A 25,218-nucleotide genomic window follows, 5' to 3' on the forward strand; every position below is an offset into this window, starting at 1 on the left:
AGATAATCAAGTTTCTCAATCATTCATCTTTATGATACTCAATTCTGACTTATACGATCTTACATGATCCTTGAAAAAATCAACATATAGAATGGTGGTGGAATGTTAGAATACACATTTAATGCTCTTGTGCCTCAATTTTGTTATCGCCATGAAAACGTAGAAGACAACCTAAATTTGAAAAATAACTATTAGATTACAAGCTTTTTGTTTGTTATTGAGATCAAACTCTCTGGGCTCATAAACAAATCTGTACCGAAAGATCATGTCAGAAATGTTTTCTCATAATTTGTTGATATTTAACGGTTACCGTCAGCAAAGTTCGAACTCTAACTAGCTTGACCACCATATATTAGATTATAACCTTGGTCAGGGACTCACATCTATGCTTTAACCAGCTCCACCACCTATGGTGGTTATTAGATTATAACCTTGGTCAGAGACTTTAGAACCGTGAACAATTCTTTGATTTCCAATTCCCAAGACATTTCATATGTGGGGCTCAAAGGTAAATCTAGCGGGGAAAACCCTCAAATGCTTTACGGTGGTACATCGTTGCATACCGAAACAGAGAGATCAGTCTGGAAACCGGGCATTAGGTATTTTCACAGCCGAAGGTAATACTTCAGGCATGAGATTAATCCCTAGCGGGCAGAGCCGTGAGCAATTCTGAAAGTGCAGGAAAAAAAAACTGGTAAAAAAAAAATTCCATTTTCCTTGAACATTAAAAAAAAACAGTAAAAAAGAAAGCAGAGGAAGGTAAAAAATAAACCAAGAAAAGAAAAGAGCAACAAAATGTAGAGAATGGAGCATATAAAAAGGCGCGTGGGGGCATGTTTGTCAAAATTTTGACGTCCTCCTCAAATCCACCATTTTCACTTTCTTCTCCTTTTCCTCCGTTGCTTCTTCTTCTTCTTCATCGTCTCCAGGTTTCTTCAATCCAATTCAAACACGTCTCTCTCTCCATAACCGCCATTGTTGATTCCCTCAATCTCTCTCCATTTCACCGCCGGATCTCCTCCGCCGCCGCCGATCTAAATCTCAATTTCCTCCAACCAGTTTTCTCCATTAGATCCGAACCGCGGAAATGGACAATGCGGACGTCGAGGCCGGTGGAGACGACGAGTTTCAAGGCCGCAGGGGACGCAAGTACCGCCCGGTGGTCGACGACGACGATCGCGCCGTGCTTGAGATGTCGTCCATGGATCCTTCCTCCTCCTCCTCCTCTTCTCAGCCCGCTCATCAGTCCTCGCTCAAGTATGTGTATGTTCATCTCAGATTTTCGGATTCTAATCGTGTTTAGCTATTCATTTGATGCGTTTAATTAGTGTATAAGTAATCTCAGCTATTCTGATTACGGAACTTGTGAAATTAGTGGATTCTGGATACAATTTATGCTGGAAACTTAGGTCTGGCTATAGTATAATGTGGTTTCGGTATGTATTATGAGTTGTTATAGTGAAGTTTATGCTTCTAGTTGTGCAGAAAGTAGATAGGGCATGGTTTCGAAACGTTACATTTGGCGATAAGAACATGTTGTGTGATTTTGTTACCCTATGCATTCGGCTTTGCTAGTGATGCGTGTGCTTATGTTTCATTTCGATGTTGTGCGATACGATAAGAGTTATAGGGTATATTGAAGTAGATGATATATTCTTTTCAGAGGTAGTATGCTGCATCTTAACTAGACATTAAAAATGGGATGCGGAACTTATGACTAGTGCGTTTTAGGGAGTTTTACTGTTTGATTTTGCCTTCTATTGCTTCTTTGAAGTAGCAATTGAAATGATGTGCTACTTTTTCTTCATCAGTTACTGTTTTTTAATATATTAGTCCCAACCTGTCCCATGGCGCCATTGAGACTCAGACCTGTGACCTCAATGCTGTCAGTTGCTCCAAATAACAAACAGGCACGGCTCATTGGCCCGTACTAACATGTATGAACTCACATGAGAATTAGGGTGGCCAAGTGACTTGAATGATTGAGACATTTCTGATTCTTTGTCTTGTCAATAGTATCATTTTGAGTTTTGGCAGACTTATAGAAGAAGTCAAGGAATATTTCTGTTGATTGGTGATTAAATATTCATTGAATGAAAAAAAGATCAAGTAGCATATGTAAAGTACTAGGTTATGGCTTCTCAAGGTATCTATCAAGTCTAAGTGGTTTATTTACCGTGGCAGGAAAATAAAAGTGAACTCTGAGGAAGCCCTTGTGTCTCACATAAAAGAAGGGTCTTCTGCTAATCATCTACAAGCCAATGGCCCCCAGAAAGAATCCAAATTGGAACTCTTTGGCTTTGATTCTCTTGTCAATATTCTCGGCCTTAAGAGGTATGATTTTTCAATGCTCTTTACTGTTGTTTTCTGTCTCCTTTAAAGCGTGGAAGCCCCAAAAGTTCTAGTATGGTTTATTTAATCAGCAAAATTGACCTCTAATCAAAATATGGCATGGATGTGTATTCTTGCTGCTCCAGTATGACAGATGAACAAGCTGCAGCACCGTCAAGTCCTAGAGATGGCGAAAATATTGGTATCACTCATGGTAGACCAAAGGTTTGATATTCCATTGAGCATCCTATTAGTCACTTAGAGATTAACTTTATGATCTTTCAGACTTTATGATAGCATTTAGTAGTGTAAGTCACCACAATTATTGGAGTAGAAAGCTCTCCACTTCCTGACTGGGAAATCATAACTATTGATATCATAGGTCCTGAAATAAATAAGACTAGGCATATCGTAAGTCACCACAATAATTGGAGTAACTAGCTCTCCACTTCCTGACAGGAAATCAGAACTATGGAGATTATAGGTATCTGCAAGAATAAGACTAGGCATAGCCTACAGTAGTGGAATTTCCTGGAAATCCAATAAAAAACAAGAAAAAGTTATTATATCCTGCATTAGCAACAAATTCATGGATGGCTATCTAAATAAACTTTGATGTGTTTCTACTTTTCTAATTTTGGTACTGCATGTTTTAATATTCTGATGTTCTTTTGTATCAATGTGCATTAATGCAGATTACTGCCGTCAAATCGGGTACATTGATGGGTGTATTTGTCCCATGCCTTCAAAACATATTGGGAATTATATACTACATTCGTTTTTCTTGGTAATGCTACTGTGTTTATCATGCTTTTCTTGATAAGTTTACTGTTTTCTTCTGTATTTTTAATCTTTTGCAGGTTGTATGCAATGGATTATCATATTTTTAGTCTATGATTTATAAGTAATGATCCTGTATGAAGAGTGCCTCTGTCAAACTTGTTTTTTTTTGAATGGTCAAGAGGGTTTGTTGAATAACTCATGCCTTGTCAATTGTCTTTAGTGTACTTCCAGATTGTATTGTTTGCATATTCTTGTGAGCTAGGTTTAGTGTCAAAATATAAAATTCAATTTTATACGATGTACAATATGCGCACAATATATATATATATATACATGGCTCTTCAGGTGCGGGCGTCCCGATTCTGGCGAAGGCAGGCCACAACGGTGCGGCGGACCAGCACAGCTGCACTACCCACCTCCCGGCGATCCCGTTTGTGCCGGCCGGAGCTCCATCGGCGACCCACGGCGGCTGGAATCTGCAAAAATCAAGTTTCTGGGCAGATTCCGGCGATTTCGCGATTCTGGCCGCCATTGGTCGCTGATGGAGCTTTGACTGGCATAGACGGGACCACCCCGAGGTGGGGAGTGCGGCTGTTGTAGTCCGCCCCGTCGTTGTGGCCTGCCGTCGCCGGAATCGGTGAATCCGTACCTTACGTAAGGTATGAACGTCCGCACCTGAAATTCTCCTATATATATATATTAAGCCAAGGGGACTTGAGATGATTATGCAAAGATGATAATTGCCCTTTGCATGACAATATAATAAGAAAGGATGCTAAAATTTAACATCTTTTCTTATGAAATTAGTTCATTTGTTAAAAAAATTAAAAATCAAAATCATGTCGTGGTAGTTAAGCCCACCCAACACTCCCCCTTCCCCCCCTGCCAACTCTGTCCATATTTTTTAAATATCAAACTTTCTGTTAATTTATTTCTTAACAAAAATTACCTTTTTAATAAAATTAATCTCAAGTGACCTTTTCAACATATAATAATATTTCTGATTATGAAAATTGCAGGATTGTTGGTATGGCTGGCATATTTGATTCACTATTGTTAGTTACATTATGTGGCACATGTACTTTCCTGACTGGAATATCATTGAGTGCCATTGCTACCAATGGTGCTATGAAGGTACTCTAATCACAAAACCTTAAAGACATCACAGACAAGGAAAAAATTATATATATATTCGTGGAATTGCCTAAATGTGCTCCACATGTTAACACACTTATCTGTATTATGAATTTCATGAGGGTATAATTACTTGAATACTCTGATACTATATGTTAGAAATAATATATGGATTACAACAATTATTATCTCTGCAAGTTTTCAGAAGGAGATGATGAAGTCTTCAATATGTTCACTTTGCTTTGTAGGGAGGTGGACCATACTATCTTATTGGTCGTGCTCTTGGTCCAGAAGTTGGAGTTAGCATTGGCTTATGTTTCTTTCTAGGGAATGCTGTTGCTGGTTCTCTGTGAGTTTCTTCTGCCAACTTCATTGTTATCATGGACTTAAATTATAATCATATGTATGCTTGGTGTCTGTGAAGATGGAGTTCAGACAAGTGAAAATGTTGTTCTCTGATTGCTTTATTCATATATTTATTTTCAGTTAAGAGTACAGAACCTGAATTTATATTCTTGTTGTTTTAGTTATGTCTTGGGAGCTGTGGAAACTTTCTTGAAAGCTGTGCCAGGTGCTGGGTTTTATACAGGTACAATTTCTAGTATATTACATAAGAACTCATGCTTGATCAGTATATAGGTCATTAATTTATCTTATAATTTTTTTTCATCTTGTCAAAACAGATACCAAAATGGTTGAGGGCGTGCGAGTCATAAATTTGAATTTGCATGATTTGCAAATCTATGGGATAATTGTGACCATCCTTTTGTGCTTTATTGTGTTTGGGGGAGTGAAAATAATCAATAAGGTTGCACCTGCTTTTCTCATACCTGTTTTATTGTCGATGCTCTCTATCTATATTGGGATTGGTGTGGCAAGGAAGGATCACCCAACAGGTGAGTATAGAAACGATGTTGTTGTTCGCACACACAGGCATTATGGGATAGTGCTACATGCAAATAAGTATTGTTGTATCAATGCATACTGTATTTGCAACACACTTGTGTTGTGCCTAATGGGTTGTGGTGCGGTCAGATTGTTGTGCCAGATTACTGTTGTGCTCTATCTGAAGCTGAGAGAACTATTTCACCTATGTACTTCTCATGTTTCCAAGTAAATAACATTCTTTATAACTACCCTAATAATACTGTTGCTGTTTGTTTTAACAATTACTCTCTGGAATAAAACAATGAAGCAATGATGTTGGAAGAAAATACAAGTGATATGGACGAGAATTGCAACCAAACTCATATGATGCATAAAGAAAATCTTTAAATGCTGTTACTTTGATTGGTTGGAAACTCTTGTATCATTTCACTGTGCTTTTTAGTGGTCAAAGGCTTCATCTGTTGCAGATTCTTGACTACTCAATGACTTTTTAGAGTTTAGATTACCAGATTGTAATCGTCACCTTTCACATTTGAGCAACTTGACTTTTGTAAAACTTACGTCCAGTCAAATGTTTTTATTACTACAAATTGGTTTTGGTTGTCTGGCCTGGATTTAATTACTTTTAAACTTACAATATAATGCAGCTGGAGTCACGGGCCTCAGTTCGGCTACATTTATAAATAACTGGAAAGCGGATTATCAGAAGACTAATAACGCTGGGATTCCTGATTCTAACGGAAGCGTCCCCTGGAACTTCAAGTAAGTCATGGTATCATTACGGCAAACTTTGATAGTTTGTTGCGTGATTCAATTTTTGAGTGGAACTGTAGTTCAATCACTGATTTGATTGATCATCAATTTTATTTTGGTAATGCCTTTTTCTGTTTGAGCACTACAAAAGATTCAGATTTACTATCTGATGATAATTCCGGGTCAAGAATGTAGGCTCTGACCAACTTCTGTTGATTGTTCTTTAGAAGAAAAACATTTTATGCGAGGCATGGTTTCGGTCTTTGTCAAGTTGCCTCTGTGCGTCCCTCCCCTATCTATCTCTTTTTCTTTAGATATATACATGCATCAATTCTTGACTTCCTCTTTATTTTAGGGATTACACCGTTTCATTTTGATATTGTATATCTGACCTGCTATCTACAGTGGACTTTTGTTTTTTTATGAATTTTATTTTTCCTATAGTTCATGGAGAGATCATTGATCATGTTTTCTGGTTGTGGCTTTGCATTTTTCTTCTTTTCATGAGTGGAATTTTTTTCTTTTAAGATAAGAAAAGAAAAATTAGTAGTTTACTTATAAAATCATATAGATTTTTGTTGTGCTGAGAAAATGTATGCACATTTCTGTATTTTTTATTTATTTCTCTGATTCTTAGGAGTTGGAGAAACCTAAATTTGTGAAATGAAGCTACACATGATGACATTTTGAATGTATTGGCATTTGATGGTGAGAATATATTTAAATGGTTCTAAACTATATCCTTCCGTTTGTTTCCAGTGCAATGGTTGGTCTCTTTTTCCCTGCCGTAACGGGAATTATGGCAGGATCAAATCGATCAGCCTCACTGAAAGACACTCAGCGGTCAATTCCTATTGGAACATTGGCGGCAACTCTTGCAACTACTTTTATGTATTTGATCTCTGTGTTATTATTTGGAGCCCTTGCCACCCGACATCTGCTTCTGTCTGACAGGTTGGCAGATTTTTCTCAGTTCTTTTCCATTCACCACTTTCTCTGATCTTATGGGATGTGAATACATTAAAAACAAAGTCAGAATAGTATTAAAACCAAACAAAGACCTGAGGTGGTACTGCTGAAAACTCTGATTTTTGTCAACTTTAAATGTAAAAATGCTGATTTTAAGGAATTTATGGGCATAGAAGAAGAGAAATGGCTGTGACAATACAAGAGAAATTATGTGATTTTTTTAATATTAAAAATAAATTCAGAATCCAAAGTACAAATAATGATCTACAAAGTAACATAAAAAAAAATTAGAGGAATTCATAGTACAAAATACGAACAAAGTACTGATGACATGGTTTAGTAGCTGGGCACTATATGTGGTTAAGAAAGATGGGAGTATTTGAGTAAACGAGGTTGAAGGGATGGAAATATCAAATATAGAAGTACTAACTGTGTTAAGGGGGTGTATGTACCATGACAATTGTTTTATTGCTGAAACCGAGGTTTCTGTTGCAGGCTACTTTCAGCTACTATATCTTGGCCTTTACCAGCATTCATTTACGTAGGAATAATTCTTTCAACCTTAGGTGCTGCTCTTCAAAGCCTGACTGGCGCTCCCCGTCTGCTTGCAGCGATAGCCAATGATGATATCTTACCTGTTCTTAAATACTTCAAGGTTGCAGATGGGAGCGAACCTCACTTTGCAACCTTATTTACCGCATTTCTTTGTATTTCGTGTGTTATTATTGGGAACCTGGATCTTATCACACCAACTATAACTATGTTTTTCCTTCTGTGTTATGCTGGTGTGAACCTATCTTGCTTCCTTCTGGATCTTCTAGATGCTCCCAGCTGGCGTCCTAGGTGGAAATTCCACCATTGGAGCCTCTCTCTTCTTGGAGCTACACTATGTATAGGTATGCCTTTATTATGACTTTTTATGTACTTTGTTTTTAATACCCTGCCTTTTCCTTCGAATTTTATCAAAGAAAAGCCAAGTCCGCAGGATTGCCAGTATTGAAGGTGTATATGATTCTATGCAATATGTGTGACCAGATACCGACTATGCTTAGTATTAGCGGATGTTATCACTGTTAAGGGTGGATTAAATGATGACTCCTATTGTCATAGTGTGGTTCTTGTTTTATCCAAGTATGTATAAGCAATTCAAACTTGATTTGCTATGTAGATTATATTTATATGGTGTGTATTTTGCTGCAGTGATCATGTTCTTGATCTCTTGGGCATTCACTATAGTGTCCCTAGCCCTTGCAAGCCTTATATATTATTATGTGAGCATCAAAGGAAAGGCTGGGGACTGGGGTGATGGTTTCAAGAGCGCATATTTTCAGCTAGCTCTCCGAAGTCTTCGATCGCTTGGAGGTTCGTACACATTTATAAGTTACAGTACCTAATAAGTTGGCCTCTGATTTATTTTGTAATTTTTATTGATTTTGAATTATGAAATTGTATACTGTACTACCTATGAATTCAGTAGGCTTGCATGTACTTGGCCTCTGCATGCATGCATCTCTTTACCCCATTTGCATGCTTAACTTCTCACTTTACTTGCAGCAAACCAAGTGCACCCAAAAAATTGGTATCCCATCCCACTGATATTCTGCCGGCCTTGGGGGAAGCTGCCAGAGAATGTACCCTGCCATCCTAAACTTGCCGACTTTGCCAACTGCATGAAGAAAAAGGGCAGGGGAATGTCTATTTTTGTGTCTATCCTAGACGGTGATTACCCGGAACGTGTTGAAGATGCCAAGGCTGCCTGCAAGCAGCTTGATGCTTATATTGAGTACAAGCACTGTGAAGGTGTAGCTGAGATTGTTGTCGCCCCCAGCATGGCTGAAGGTTTCCGTGGCATTGTCCAGACAATGGGTCTTGGCAATCTCAAGCCAAACATCGTGGTGATGCGGTATCCTGAAATATGGCGTCGTGAAAACTTAATAGAAATTCCAAACACCTTTGTTGAAATAATAAAGGATTGCATAGTTGCAAACAAGGCAGTAGTTATTGTCAAGGGACTTGATGAATGGCCCAATGAGTTTCAGAGGCAGTACGGTACTATTGATCTTTATTGGATTGTAAGAGATGGAGGGCTCATGCTTCTACTCTCTCAACTCCTCCTCACTAAGGAAAGCTTTGAAAGTTGTAAAATTCAAGTATTCTGCATTGCCGAGGAGGATACTGATGCAGAGGGGCTCAAGGCTGATGTGAAGAAGTTTCTTTATGATCTTCGGATGCATGCAGAAGTGATTGTAGTAACAATGAAATCGTGGGATATGCAAGCAGACAGTGAGGCTCCTCAAGATGAATCTGTGGAGGCGTATAATGCTGCTCAAAAGCGGATAGCTGATTACTTGGATGAGATGAAATCAACCGCTAACAAACAAGGAACCCCGCTTATGGCGGATGGGAAACAGGTTGTTGTGAATGAGCAGCAGGTGGAGAAGTTTCTTTACACTACTCTAAAGTTGAATTCGACAATACTCAGATACTCGAGAATGGCTGCAGTTGTGCTTGTTAGCTTACCTCCTCCTCCAGTCAACCACCCAGCATACTTCTACATGGAATACATGGACTTGTTGGTGGAGAACGTGCCTAGACTGCTGATTGTGAGAGGATACCGTAAAGATGTTGTAACTCTATTCACATAGTTTCAGAGGACTGCAACGTGGGATCGCAAATTGCCAGAGTCAGTTATTGTTCATATCCTTCCTTTTTTTAATCTTTGTAGTTTATATGTTACATTCATTCTTTTACCGTTGTTCTTTCTAGAGCGGTGTTTTGCTGGTTCTCCTCTGACTTGTTTACATAGAAATTTTGACATATATCCCTTTTAGGGGATGTTAAATTTTCAGGTAAAAGCTTTTTATGCATATCAAAGTCACTGTTGATTATTTGTACCAAAAAAAAGAAGTCACTGATGAATATACTGAACACTTGACACATTATTAACATTGTGATAGTGTTTATCAATTTTGTTACCTAAAAGATATTGAGGTTGTTCTACTTGAGCCCGGAATTTCCCAAAATCTAGGTACTCACTTGCCCCCTTGGTTAGTGATTGACTAAAGTGCAAACCAAAACATGGTATGGTGGTTGAACATGATTTTCTTGGCCAATTTTTTAATGTTCATCATTATTGTTGACTTGTTGTTATACTTATCCAATTTTGAAGGAAGATGCAACACAAATTGAAACAATTAAGGGGATTTAGGCAGAAACTAGCTAGCAAACTAAAACAGTACCTTAAGAGGAGGTTTGGTTGAGGGTTGCAGTCGGCGTTGCCAAATGCCAATCGGCACAAATGGCACACGGGTTGGGTGCGCAGCCACAGTGCAAACACACTATGAAAATAGTGTGAGCAGGGCAACTTGAAAACACAACACAGATAATCATAATCCTCCAAACAAATTGGACATGTTTCCAAGCCTTGAATTGGATCCTTCATACGGAACGTGATGCTCCTTATCGTCAATCGAATCGGCAGATCAGGAACCACAGTCACGTCAAGAGCCTGGAACAACTGGCGAACTGCCCTGCGACGATCTTTATTCGGGATATTATTATATGAGAGACTTTCCAATAAGAACTATCTTGTTGAGGACTAGTTGATGTCGTCAAATATGTCTCTGTCATTTCATTTATCTCCACGATCTCTGCGGTGCTTTTGATTCTTCTTGATAGCTCCCAGGTCAATCCAACAACACCTATGAATCCATAAGGACTGAGCATACTCATGCATTAATTCCTAACAAGGAGGTGAGACCTACGTCTATTCTTACCGCAATTGCGTTTGTGACAGCTAATATGTAAATGACGTAAATAGTCCTAGGGGATAGAATTATGTTAGTTGAGTATAAAGCTTGCGTCGGTTTTATGAGATTTAGTTGGTTGTATTAATGGACGGTGACGCCTAAGCTTACGGTCTAAGTCTTGCCCTAAACATTGTCACTTATCTTATGAATTGAAGGTTATATTCTACTTAGAGCACCGAAATCCTCAAAATCGTATTCTCTAGGTTAGTGATTGACTAAGGGAAGTAGTGAGCTACATATGCGTAGTCAGTAGATGTAAAAATACAAGACTGCAAACCAAAACATACGTATGGTGCATTCTTGACTCTGTGTGAGCATTATTGCTGATTTGTTGTTATCATTATGTGATTTTGAAGGAAGATGTTACAAATTAAAGGGGTACGTACAAGAGGTTGGTTGGATGCCATCGCGAGTGAGATCTCAACTATACCTACTCTTAGTTCTAATCAAAGCCAGATGTCTCTCCATATTATATATGAGTGGTAACATCTGCATATATAGTATAAGCCTGCACGGCTGCTCTAGCTAGCTGCAAGCCTGGAAGACAGGCATTGACAGCTGATCGATCAATTCTGAAGTCACTACACAATGACAATGCAGTACGTAGCCATTTTGCCGGCTCGTCAACCAGCTGCTGCTCACAAAGTCGATCTTCCACAATTGCTTGGAGATCGAGTTGGAGTAATGGGTTCATTAATGTGCCCCAGATTTTATATTGGAGTTGATGGGGGTTAGGCCTCGATCATAAACCCTAACTTGACTTATTCGCTGCAACTTGTAAAACCGACTAGCAGTCTTTCACGGCATGGACAAGTAGAAGTTCGATCCATAATATATGAACAACATAATCGATCTCCAAATTTTGGGGGTATTATTTTCTACTTTCTTCTTTTTGCGGAATTTTGATTTATAATATTGCATAATCTATCGTGTGAATTCGAAGTATGTACGTAAAATCTTGGTAACAATCTAATGGCCTGAGCTAATCAAAGTTGAAAGTTGAAACACTGAGATCATTTCTGAAGTGATTTAGTGGATCCGTGTCTTTCTTCAATATGCTAATCACGTTTTTGCTATGGTTGAATTAGTTAGGATCGACCTCTTTGACTTTTCATTCTACTCCACACAGGTATTCAGCCTATCAAACCTTCTTAATCCACACCCTTAGACATTCATGGCTTTTTAGCGGCTTGAATATTCCGGTCCAAGTTTCTGAAACCAGGTTCACGTTAAGGTCAAAGTCAATGCTCTAGCTAGCCAAGCAACTTATCATCGTCAACAACCAAAGGTTCAAAACCAATTTATAAGAAAAGGAACACAAACAGTGGATGAAGATGATGATCTTCTTTAGAATTCTTTGTCACAAATTCACAATATTTGGGCAATTGGAGTCAGCGCCTCTAATCAGGACCATGCATTATTATATTCCTACTTGCAATATTATTATTCTGAATTCTCAGCCTGCTTGAGTGTAGCTTCACACTTACTACACACCCCCCTTTACATGCTTTCACATTTCAAGAGAGTTCTTCTTCTTCTTCTTCTTCTTCTTCATTCTGTCTATCCATGCCGGAATTTTAGTATAGGTTCTATCATCCTCTTGGCTCTCGAGTATCCAGCTAGAATTTCGTAGACGAATAATAAAGAGAACAGTTGAAAACACCATTATTGGCGCAAGTAGTGTAGTTTCATACCTGATAGGCTGATATGTCCGTATATTTTTGTATTCCCTTAAATCAATTTGAAGTCGCATTCTCTTTCAATACGATAGAGCTGATGGGTTGTATTGCTCTAATGATCTAATCTAACAACAATCTTGCAGGTCTATTAAACAAAACAAAAAATCTAGCGACTTGCACCGCACATAGCTACACTAGGTGCGAAAGAGACTTGTATTTAGTACAAATACACAACATAACAAATTGGATGAAGTGATCAACCAATACTATAATGATTTGATCTAATATTCTTTAAGTGTCTACCTTATAAATTTCATCATTTCACACCCATGCAGATCCACAGACACAAACACAGATCTAACGGTGGGCTAGGGTTTGTTGTAGCCACCTCAGTTTTTGGGAGTTAAAAAATTGAGTATATATCAATTATGGTTGTCGAGGACAAATTGAGTTATCTACTGTGTTTTTTTGCTATGTTTTTCTGGTTTTCTTTGCTTTATTTTTTTGGGTTCATTTATTATGTTTGTCTAGGTTTATCTATCAACACAAAATATATATAATAATTTATTTCACTTGAATCTCAGTCTTCTATCTTGTTCCAATATGGGTAATCTATCATTTATATGTTGAAATTATCACTACTCTGATATGAAGTCTTTTAAAAAAAATATTGGGTTTTGCCCAAACTTAACATACTATGTTAATAAATCATGGATCCGTCCCTACAGATACATCCATGTTAACTTAGTCAAATCTGATCAGTGGACCATCTTTAATTTGCTGATGCAAACAAATTATATGAACAAATCGAACATTTTTGAGAAGAAAGACAACTACATACGTCCAATTTGCCGTACTCAGTATCTATCTTGTCTTTTCCTTGAGCTAATCAGCTGTTATTGGATAGACTAAACCACGACGTACACTTTCAAACCCACAAAAAAAGAGCCAAACGTCGACACCGTCTATTCGGAGCCCGTCGGATTCCGACCTTGGGTTAAACTACTTAGCTCCTGTCCACATTGTATCATACCCCAGCGTATGGCTTCAAGCTCACACTCTGTAATGTGTCCTCACCCTTATTCAATAAAAGAAGGAATTTTCACAAATCACTGTCCCAACTGTCCTAATTACTTTTCTTTACCAAAATAGGATGCTTAGGACCAGAATCATCTCAAATAGTTAAGTTTAGAAAATAATAAATGTAGATACTTAAATTCAAAGAATCCGGTCAAGTATATAGTTAACTAAGCGGTCAATCACATGTACAAATCGCATGTAGGAGTGTTAGCTAATTGTTGGAACCGTGCTCGTATAGTCGTATCGCACCCGAAACACAGTAGAGATACATTATTTATGTGTCCTCTGAATCATTACAGTATTTTAAGGGTAAAACCTAGAATAAGATATTTAGTAGGCCATAATTAGTGAATAATTAGTGAAGAATGTAGCTGTTGCCAGGTAACACCGATCGCCCGTTGATGTCATGGGACCCAAAGTTTAATCCAACGGTCCGAGAGCATCGATCGTCGACTTGTGACTGGTTTGGACTTTGGAGAATATAGAGGGTCAACGAAGTGTGCCCAATTCTCCCTCTATGGCTCTATATATGACTCCTCTGTAGTGTAAGAGTTTTCCCGCGCCAACCACCCCTCTCTCTCTGACCCCCGCCGGAAACACACCGGAAAATAACCATCTTCAACACTTTAATGCAGTGCTGAAGTCCTTCTCTTCTTGACTCACCAAGTATTCGGTCTCGATATTGTGAAGTTGAATCGGAATCTGAAGATTTCAAGTTACAACTTTACAGTATGGGGGCAAGCGGAGCTGAACCAGCCGTCGGCGGCGGATATTGGCTGAGGAGGCGGGGGTGCACGTGCAGTAAGGAGGATTTTCTCCCCGAGGAGTCGTTCGAGAGCTGGGGCAATTACGTCAATGCGCTGAAGGCGACTCCGGCGAGGTTCAAGGACCGGTTCCTGACGAGGTCGGCGGACAGCACAGAGATAGTGGAGATGAAGGCGCGGAGCCAGAACGAGATGAAGAAGACGCTCAACTGGTGGGACCTCATCTGGTTCGGGATCGGTGCCGTCATCGGCGCCGGAATATTCGTCCTTACTGGACTCGAGGCCAAGAATCACGCAGGTCCCGCCGTCGTCATGTCGTACGCCGTCTCTGGCCTCTCCGCCTTGCTCTCGGTTTTCTGCTACACCGAGTTCGCCGTCGAGATTCCCGTTGCCGGTATGTATCTGACACTATGCATCTATTAATTTATTTATTTGCATTTTTTGTTTTCCATAAATTATTAGATTTTGTCTGCATATTTTCGTCTTGATTCGAGTTATGTAATGACTATGTGCATGTAGATACGGCATCGGCATCTTAGATGTTAATATTTGATTTTGACAGCAGGAATTAGAAAATTGAACCTCGACGTTCTTTTCTCTCTCTTGAGATAAATATATCTTCATGAATTACTTTGTCTTATGATCACTAGTTTTTAAAATTTCCAGCGGCTTTAAACAACTGTGAACGTTTTATTCAAAAGGGGAACGTTAGAATTTGGTCAAGTAGAGTTATGATTACTGCTGAATGCTGATATGATATCATATGTAAGGAAGATTCATGAAAACATTGAAAAGTTTAGGGAATAATTTAGGTAAAGATCCAACATCAGCTGCGCTAATTTTGCAGAATCTTCATGAAGTATATAGATTAGAAATGCATGATGTTCAGGAAGATGCACTAATCAAATATATATTTTTTAAAAGAATTATAATTCCCAAATTCAATTCTACTTTGACCACAGAATAGAGTAATATGAAGATGCAAATCATGCAATACACATCAATTGCTTATCTGTTGTGGAATCTCTATGAATATTCTAAATAATTTCTTATAGTCATGAACTCATGATCGAAAAGTCTAAGGCATGGCCTCTTTTATTACGTCCCCCATCTATTCCGGTGGACTTTTATCTATAAGAAGACACCCGACTGCGACCGGAATTATAAGGAGAGCTCATTACGTTACAAATTAATGACACTTGGTTTGATAGACGACTTGTGGATTTGTTCATTAATTTTGTTGATTCTTTGTTTCCTGACTTCTTGTTTACTTATACAAGTCAATAGCGTCAGGCCTGCAGCCCTGCACATATATATCCTCATCTTGAGGACGTATGGATCCCTATAGCTACCCTCCTTACCCACCTTATACAATATACAATATCGTACGTTGAATATTAGCCTATTAGGCAATAAAGAAAGTCTATCAGTCATCCATACAATGATATATATATATATATATATTCATAAATGATATATGGTTCTGAATCTCTGACTTTATGATCAAGTGATCATGTTACTTACAGCCAGGTCGATCTGCTCTGGATTCATACACAGTATTTCTCGTTAATGATCATATATTGATCTGGTTAATTTCACAGGGGGGTCATTTGCGTACCTAAGAGTGGAGCTTGGAGACTTCGTGGCCTACATTGCAGCAGGCAACATCCTCCTCGAATATGTCATAGGAGGTGCGGCTGTTGCGCGTTCATGGACCTCCTACTTCACCACCCTATGCAACAGGGATGATACAAATGCTTTCCGAATCACAGTCCATGACTGGTCGGAGGATTACAAGTACCTCGATCCCATTGCCATTGGGGTCATCATCGTTATCTGCATACTCGCCGTCATGAGCACAAAGGGATCCTCGCGCCTTAACTACATTGCTTCCATAGTCCACGTCATTGTCATTCTCTTCATTATCATAGCAGGTCTCACCAAAGCAGACACTAAGAACTATACGCCCTTTGCGCCAAATGAAGCTCGCGGCATCTTCACATCCTCGGCAGTTCTGTTCTTTGCATACATTGGATTTGACGCCGTTTCAACCATGGCTGAAGAGACCAAGAATCCTGCCCGTGATATCCCAATAGGGCTGGTTGGATCCATGGTGATCACTACAATCGTTTATTGCTTGCTTGCGGTGACGCTCTGCCTTATGGTGCCAATCCAGTTGATCGATGAGCAAGCACCATTTTCAAAAGCGTTTGAGACAGTTGGTATGGGTTGGGCAAAGTATGTAGTTGCAGCCGGAGCTCTCAAAGGCATGACTAGTGTTTTACTAGTCGGGGCAGTTGGTCAGGCCCGGTATTTAACCCACATTGCCCGAACCCACATGTTGCCCCCATGGTTTGCTCAAGTTGATGCAAAGACAGGTACTCCAGTCCATGCCACAATTGTCATGCTCGCAGCCACAGCTGTAATCGCCTTCTTCACCAGCCTCGACATTCTTGCTTCCCTTCTCTCCATTTCTACTCTATTCATCTTCAGCCTCGTAGCCATTGCTCTCCTTGTGCGCCGCTACTATGTTACTGGTGTGACCACAGATACAGACAGGAATAAGCTCATACTGTGCATTGTTCTGATACTCGCGGCTTCAATTGGCACTTCTGCTTACTGGGGTACTAGCGATGGTTGGCTAGGGTATTGCGTGACGGCTCCTATTTGGTTCTTGGGGACATCGGGGATTTGGTTTCTTGTTCCGCAAGCAAGGAGTCCAAAGCTTTGGGGAGTGCCATTGGTTCCATGGTTGCCTTCACTTTCAATTGGCATCAACATTTTCTTGCTTGGGTCAATTGATGGTCCTTCTTTTATTAGGTTTGCAGTGTGGACCGTGATCATCTTGGTTTACTACATTTTCTTTGGGTTGCATGCTTCATATGACACAGCAAAGGACTCTGTAGCTAACAAGCTCGAGGGTGGGAAATATGAGACGAAGGTTGAAGGAACGAAGGACTCTGGTTTGGATGGTGCCTATAGCAAGGCCTCTACAGAACCTGCTAGCTAGTTAAGATTTATAAATTAAGGTTTAAGTGTTCAGCGTGTGAAGAAGTTGGCGTGTAACATTTTCTACTTTGATAATTAATTAGAAGCATTTGTTCATAAATAAAGTTTTCTAGTCCCGCCTTCTAGTCTTGACTCTTGAGTACGTCTTCCATCTTTTTCTAGCTAGGAAGATTTGTCACGTAAATTTTCATCACAGGACTATTGCACTTGACCATTTCAAAACAAGGCTTTCTTATTCTTCAGTCGTTTGGTTTGAGCATATATCTCATCGTAGGATCCAAGTCCAACATAAAAACTCAAGTAGATAACTGTGTGTCAAGTAAAATACAAGCGGTATTTAGTACTTGAATGAACTTAATCAACATAGCTGTGGTACAGATCAGTAGGAGGAGGCCGTATTTTTTCTATAGCGTTGGTACAGATCAATCAATTTTGTTTTCGGATCTTCCCTCAAGATGTCGTGACGTCCATCCAAAATGGAAAATTTACTCAGATCAAGTGACTCTAGGCGAGGACTATAATCAGCAAGAATCTCTTCCAAGGCATCATTGGAGAGATGAATCCCTGGAGGCCAGACATGCTGTAAACCATTCATCAATCCAGCTGCTATATATAGCCTTTGCACAGTCATCATCCAGACTTTTAGTATGAGATTTGATACTTTCTGTTCCATTTCACCGATTTCAGTAGAGGGCAGGACTTCCCAATCACTTCCAGTGTACTTCGCGATAGTGAGCCCGGCCGTGGTGAATTGTCAAAGGTCCTCCAACAACGGAAGTTAATTTGGAAGTTACATCCCTCAATTCCTCATCTGCTATCAGGCAATTTGCCAAAGTTAGGCGTCTGATTCCTCTCCATCTAATTCAAAATTATTCTAGTTTTTCTTCTCTAGCACCTTCCACTTTATCAGAGGATTTATTATGTCGGAGCATGATTAGAAGTGTAATATCTAGCTAATACGTACGTACCAACGTGTAATACTACCATTCTACTAAAATTACACAAGGATTTGGTAACAAGTCTTGCATCGATCAGAGTTAACCTCATTACTATGAATGAGTAACATCTTTTCAGTTTATATACATGGCACAGAAGTGTCTCATGTTTTATCATCTGCCAAAAATTAAACATTCAAATTAGCTAGAAAACATTATCACGTAGCTATACCTGTTAGTGATGCACTTGAGTAGCTCATCGGTGCCGGTGCGGAAATTTCGGAGTGTAAGATCAACGAAAGTACATGAGCTACGATCAACGGCGCGGCGGCACATCTTCTCGTAGTCCAACTTGCCCTTTTCGGGACGGATGTTAACAAATTGCATGTCGAGGGTGCGCCACAGAATAGAGTAGTAGTTGCGGTCAAGGTTTTAAAAAACTCGCCTCAAGCTCGTCTAAGGCTTAAAAGCTCAAGGCTTAGTTGAAAATGAGTCGCTTTTCTGAGAAAGGCGTAGAGGCGTGAAAAACGCACATTAAGGCGCAAAAAGGGAAAAAAAACGCTTAAAGGCGCACTCCTAAGTTTAAAAAAAAAACTGAAAAGACCCAAAGCGACACCGTTTTGGATGATTAACAAAAATGAAGGGAACAAAAGAGGAGAGACTCTCGGAACCGCATCGCATAATACATCATCGATCTATTGAAGTAGAGAAGAGCCACATCCCAGCCTCACAGATACGTAACCACATATCGATCTACTCTTCTTCAAGAGTTTTGCTTGATCGGGCTTTAAGAAGATATGATACCAAATTACTAGTTGCTTTAACTTGAGCCTCTTGGATCTGAAGCCCCTCCAAGCACTCTGTTGTAGTCTAATTTATCTTCTATGCATTTGGGTATTCATTACTGTTGTGATAATTGTATGTGATTCAAGTTATTGGGTTTTGTCAAGTTGTTGAATTGTATGAGAAGCATTGTGATTTTTTTGGCATCAATTTGGTTTCTGGTAAGACTAATGTTGAATTTGATACTTCAAATCCCACTGTGTTCTTGGAAAACCGTTATGAGTTCATACCAGCAATCATTTATATGTGGTGTGCATCAGTACTGGTGATGGTGTATATCCTCATGCCTTGTAAATAGCGAGTAAAGTCAAGGTGATTCATGATTGTGGACAAAGTTGTATAATTGATGATGTATTGACTTATTTCCTATTAGATAGTGTGCGTGGAGATTATAGATGCAGAAATTGACGGAGGTTTAATGGGGAAATCTATTTTGGGAGTAAAGTCAATAAACCCACTCGCATGCAATTGATTTCTTAGTGTTTAATTTGCATTGAAGTTCTACTGTCCTTTGCTAGTTTGCAAAATTTGTTGAGCATATCTGGTGTACAAGCATCATGCTTCTAATATATACAAGCTTTTAAGGTGAACAAATGTAAGACCATGAAAACAAAAAAGAAAGAAACAACCAATAGGTTAGTCACTCACTTATGTTCATATGCTATGTAATATATGATTGAATTGATGGACCTCTGGGATTTAAGTCACTGTGTAAATCATTTTGAAGCAACAATACTATATACACTGTAAAAGTTAGTTTCAAAACAGCCATACAGATTGAATTGTCTGTTCTCTGCATGTTTTGACACACACATGTACATATCTTCTAAAGTTATGACTTCTGAGTTCTGAGCTGTTCAATTTGAGGAAAGAGCTAAGGGACTCTTTTCTGTATATATTGAAAGTTAAGATTATTGAAAATTAAAGACAACTGATGGGATGAACTTGTATATATAATTGTATCAGAGTTGTGCTTTTAAATATATATAATTGTGTCCTTATTAGCTTTGTATTTGGTTTGTTTATTATATTTATATCGTAAGGCTTACGCTTTTTACGCCTTAAACGTTAAAACTCAAGACTTTCGTAAAAACGCCTTGAGATACGCCTTCGCGTTTTAAAACATTGGTTGTAGTAAACTCTGCGCCAAGTCTTGCAGACCATCTGATAGTTCGTAAGGATATCAAATGTTGAGGGATGTAACAGTACTAGTATCCGCGTTTGTAACGTCGTCTGGAAGTTCCATCCAGTCTCGGCGGCCCTGGGTGGTTGTAGATGAGTACTCTCCCATTAGGTTTGCTGGTGTGTTTGGGGGATCAGATTGAGGATCAAAGTAATTCTTCTATGTTTAAGATGGCTAGCGTTTTGCTTCTTGTCGATTTTGAGTCGCCAATAAAACCTCAACAAGCAAAACCCTAGCTAGCTCTACAACGTTGAATTTGTTAAAAATCAGCTTTACTCGGGAAAAAGAAAAAGAAGGAAGATTAGCTCCAATCTTAGAAAATAACTATAATTATAAATTGAATTGGGCTTGAGCTGATCCAACCCGTTATGTGTTTTATGTGACTCAAATTTGAAGTCCTTTTTTGGAATCGACACTCAAAAAACTAGAGAATGCCGAGAGTCCCTCTCTCTAGTGCGGCTGCAAACTCTAGTTGAAGGGTTTTGCTCGATGCGTTTGCATGCCACCGATTCCCCTCGCTGTGCCTACTTGTCGGCCTCATCGGGATGGTTCACCCCTCTGTTCATTCGGAGGGTTTTGCTTAGGGTGGGCACGGGACGGGATGGGACGGGACGAGGGTTTTTAAGAATGCATCACACTCGGGATTAATCCCGGTTGCGACGGGATGGGACAAATCCCACCTTCCTATGAAGTTAAATAAAAACCTATATTTTTACTTTTTCATAACAAAGTAACATTCAATAATGAAATTTTAACAAAGAAATGCATATTATGTTCAAAATATTATAATTTACCATTATTATTTGAGTTGATATAATTTTAGAGTTATTAAGAACATAAATTAGTTTCATTTTGATTCAAATATATAAGAATTTTTAAGTTTTCATTAAAGGTGGGACGGGACGAGACGAAGCAGGATAAAAAATATTCGTCCCACGTCCCATCCCACCATTATGAAACGGGACGGGATCGGGACGGGACAAATGTTTTTAGACCTCCGTCCCATCCCGTCCCTATAAATTTTGGGACGGGATCAGGACGGGATTGGGATTTCCGTTTTTTATGCCCACCCCTAGTTTTGCTACATGTCTTTCTTTGATTCTTGGTAGGGTTTGTGGTCGGAAGCTTGGATTCCGGCAAAGGTTGTCCCCGTCTTCTTTTGCGTATTTGGATCAGCGGATCTGGATCTAGGATCCTGGATCCTTCTCTTCTAGAGTTCAGAGGAGGGCTGATGGCGGCAATGGTGGACTTTGGTTGGCGATCCCTTTTGATCAGAGCACCTATGCTGGTCAGATACGCTATCAGTGGCCGAATCTGTCACAGATCTTGACTTTGATGTGCGGGTCCCGAGGTGTAGGTGGTTTGTCAAATTTCAGGGCTAATTGGACCCTTTGGGCGTTATGGCGACAACATATACTGGTTTTAGTCTGCCGGTATACATTGACGCAAGGAGGATGGTGGTGGTCGACGTCAGTCTCTCCTTGGGTGCCCGAAGTAAATGTGTACTCCATACAGGCTTGGGCCAATGTGGGCTTGTATTGGAGGAGTTGGATGCTGGGTTTTAGGCCCAGAGCAGTCATGAATGCCCAACTGTGGACTTGGACTTGAGTGGGTTTTTGGACTACTCTTAAGACCGTCGCACTCTTGGGTTCAAATTTAGAATCCTGGTGGATGTATATTGGTTTCTTCGCCTATCAGAGAGGGTTATCTTGAGGGTGGCTCGTACAAGATGTTTTGAAGGCATTCTCCACATTGTTGAAAAAAAAAGGAGTATTGTTTCATAATTCTATGGTTATTTCTTGGATTTCAAGTTTATGATTTACGATATTGAGATTGCTAAACTTTATTTTAGTTTATTTCACATAGTTCCATTAGTTTGACAAAATCCTACTATGGGTGGATCATGTTTGTGTTCTACTATTACATTTTCTATCAATGACAAATCGTCGCTTATTTAAATTTTTTTTTTGGAATGAGATTTTAAGTCCTTTTTAATATATGAGATTTTAAGTCGTTTTTTAAAATATATGGGATTTTTAAATCGTTTTTTTACTATATGGGATTTTTAAGTCCCTTTTTTAAATATATGAGATTTTTTAAATCTTTTTTTAATATATGGGATTTTAAGTCTTTATGAAGCTAGTAATCATTTCATCATCACTACAAAAAATTTAAACAAATGCCACAAATTAGTGGCATTTGCATAATATCACACTAAAAGTCATCATTTGGCCCGTGCCCCTAAAAGTCTATGGGCAGCCTGTGGGTAGCCCGACTTAAGGCCTGGCTTGGTCAAAATCCAGTCAAAACCCGACCCTATGGGTATAAAGCCGGGTAGAGGCCGAAGGTTCAAAGTCTCGGACCGGCCCGTTGAAGCTCATAAGGTCAAAGCCCGGCCCGGTCCTAAAAAGCCCGATCAAAAACCAGCCCAAAGTTCGTTCATTTTTAAAATTAATAATTTTATATGTATTTATTTATTGTATATGTTAATTAGTGAAATTATTTTATTATATTTCTTATCTTTTGTACTATATTTAGTTAAATAATTTTCATGTCTTATTTTTTTCTTTAATTTTTAATAAAAAATATACATTACACATAAAAATAATGGGTCGAATGCAGGGGGAGGAAACTTCGGCAACAATGAACTAAATGGTGCGCTATGGGCAGCCGAACTGTTGACAGGGCAGAATAATGCACCGATAATGAGGAGGGATGAAGGAGGAGGAATTATCAGGTGCTGTAAGAAATGGCTAGGTGGGCGGGCCGCCGTGGGTTGCGAGGAGGAATTATCAGCTGCTGTAAGAAATGTAACATCACTGTCCCTGTGTATAAGCTACGGCAAACATCTATTCAAAGTCAGATCCCGTGCATAGTAACTCCAATAGAAATTACGTCAGGGTTTGTGGTATGAGAAAAACTCTGAGCTTTTGTAATGGGGTTTATGAGAAGTTGGGGTTTTGGTAATCACAATAGACAAGAGGTGAAAATGATCAGTAGGCCGTTTTGAATTGGAAGCTCGCACGTGCCAAAATTTCCACCTCGGTATTTTTATTTTGAAAAATTGGCTGAAAATTAGAGAATCCGGGTGGTCACACATAAGCAATGGACCAATGATTTCCCTATAAAACCGGAAATTCTCTGCTTCGTATCCTCACAATCTCACTGTAAGTACGTATTCCTCTCTCTCTCTCTCTCTCTCTCTCTCTCTCTCTCTCTCTCTCTCTCTCTCTCTCTCTCTTTTGTTATTCAAGAATCTATGATTTCTTCATTTTATTGCTTAAAATTCAGTGAGGCTTATATAACGACCCTAAAATTTCGAGCTTAAAAACTCAAATTTTCAAAGTCGTTAAACACTAAACAATCTCAATGAAATGGAAATCATTTAAAATGTCACAGCGGATCGTTACTGAGTTCTCAATACAACTCAGACAAACCAATTATTACAACCCAAATTTATAAATCCATACATAAAAATGGAAATGTAGTAATCCTCACAATCTCTCACAAATAAATCCTCACAATTTCTCACACACAAACCACTCAAGAAATCTCACCACAATCAGGGTACGAACGACTTCGAATCTCTGGAGTCGTCACTCAATCTCCGCTAATCAGTACCTGCGGAATTATCCCCTACACCATTGAATTGGTGTACCGGGATTGTAAACACAAACCCGGTAAGCTTATAGCTCGTATGAGTAAAATCACAATACAGTTCGCATATCAATATATACGAAAGATCACAAAACAACAAATATAAATGCCCTCATGAGTCAATAGTCAGCCCATCTGGTTGACCCAAAGAAATATGAAATAAAACGCTCATGAGGAAATTAAGTAACCCTTCTGGTTACCCAATGCATTTATAATACGGGTACCAAGAACGCTGGTACACATCTGTTACCCCTCTCGTAATACACCGTTGATATTGGATAGCCACCCGCTACCCAACATCCATAATAAACTGAGTACCCATGAGCAGATAACCACCCGTTACCTCTCATGCAGTACTAAGGCGGACAGACTAGAGCTCTAACTGTATCGTAACTTTCGCCCGGCCAAAGGCTAGGTTTCGACTTGCCAAACACGTACAATAATCTCACATCATATTGTACCAAAAATCTGGTCCGAAGACAATTCACATTTTAACAATCTCAATGTTAAAAATCACGTACAATAATCTCACATCATATTGTACAATTTCAAATCACATGCTCAATATAATCACAATAAAATCATAACAGTATATTATATAGCAAACTATATATATTCGTACTTATTTACCATTTATACAATATATATATAGTCCACTATATCTTATACATATCATATTTCACCACACATGCTCAATTCACAAACTTCTGTCATCGAAATGACTATTTTTAATGAATTAATAACAGTACGTAATTTAATGAACTATATATATATATATATGTACTTATTACCATTATACTGTATATATGTAGTCCACTAAATTATATACATGTTGTAATTCATTTGATAATCACACTTGCAAAAATGTTGAATCACCACGAGGGTAGATTCGTAATTCAGTGAGATTTTACTCACCTTATCGACTCGAGCGTAATTCCACAATTCCTGATGATAATTCCTTTCCTCGATTTAACGATCACCTTGAAAAGATAAGAAAAGAATTTTAGAATCGTTTCGTAAACCTTTAAATGCCGAAACAGTAATAATCGGTTACTGTTCAGCAATTTTCGGTTTTGTACGTATAAATGTTATATACGTATTTCTGTACGTATAAATGTTATATACGTATTTCTGTACGTATAAATATTAATACGTATTTCTGTACGTATAAATATTAATACGTATTTCTGTACGTATAAATATTAATACGTATTTCTGTACGTATAAATATTAATACGTATTTCTGTACGTATAAATATTAATACGTATTTCTGTACGTATAAATATTAATACGCATTTTTGTACGTATAAACATTAATACATATTTCTGTACGTATACGTACGATTTAAATGTAAATACAAATTCAGTAAATAAAATTTACTAAATTACCCTTTCACAAA

General features: G+C 38.7%; 2 protein-coding genes across 3 annotated transcripts; both read left to right on the top strand.

Annotated features, from left to right (window-relative positions):
* Window positions 1-859: 859 nt before the first annotated feature.
* LOC126786779 (cation-chloride cotransporter 1) lies at window positions 860-9,724 on the top strand. 2 transcript variants are annotated; one of them, XM_050512699.1, is made up of 13 exons: window positions 860-1,263; window positions 2,185-2,334; window positions 2,478-2,556; window positions 3,027-3,118; window positions 4,134-4,248; window positions 4,497-4,597; window positions 4,776-4,837; window positions 4,932-5,144; window positions 5,784-5,898; window positions 6,649-6,843; window positions 7,354-7,754; window positions 8,059-8,220; window positions 8,413-9,724. In XM_050512699.1, exons 1-13 carry the CDS (start codon window positions 1,088-1,090, stop codon window positions 9,501-9,503), a joined length of 2,952 nt encoding a protein of 983 aa, XP_050368656.1. In that variant the 5' UTR covers window positions 860-1,087; the 3' UTR covers window positions 9,504-9,724. The 2 variants fall into 2 exon arrangements, with proteins under 2 accessions (XP_050368656.1, XP_050368657.1); XM_050512700.1 differs by having other exon boundaries at window positions 860-1,257.
* Window positions 9,725-13,999: 4,275 nt separating this feature from the next.
* Window positions 14,000-17,343, top strand: LOC126786547 (cationic amino acid transporter 1). Its single transcript, XM_050512393.1, has 2 exons — window positions 14,000-14,584; window positions 15,792-17,343. Exons 1-2 carry the CDS (start codon window positions 14,158-14,160, stop codon window positions 17,198-17,200), a joined length of 1,836 nt encoding a protein of 611 aa, XP_050368350.1. The 5' UTR covers window positions 14,000-14,157; the 3' UTR covers window positions 17,201-17,343.
* The last annotated feature ends 7,875 nt before the right edge of the window (window positions 17,344-25,218 follow it).

This window comes from Argentina anserina, chromosome 3 (genome assembly GCF_933775445.1).
Source record: "Argentina anserina chromosome 3, drPotAnse1.1, whole genome shotgun sequence".
NCBI classification, from domain to species: Eukaryota; Viridiplantae; Streptophyta; class Magnoliopsida; order Rosales; family Rosaceae; genus Argentina; species Argentina anserina.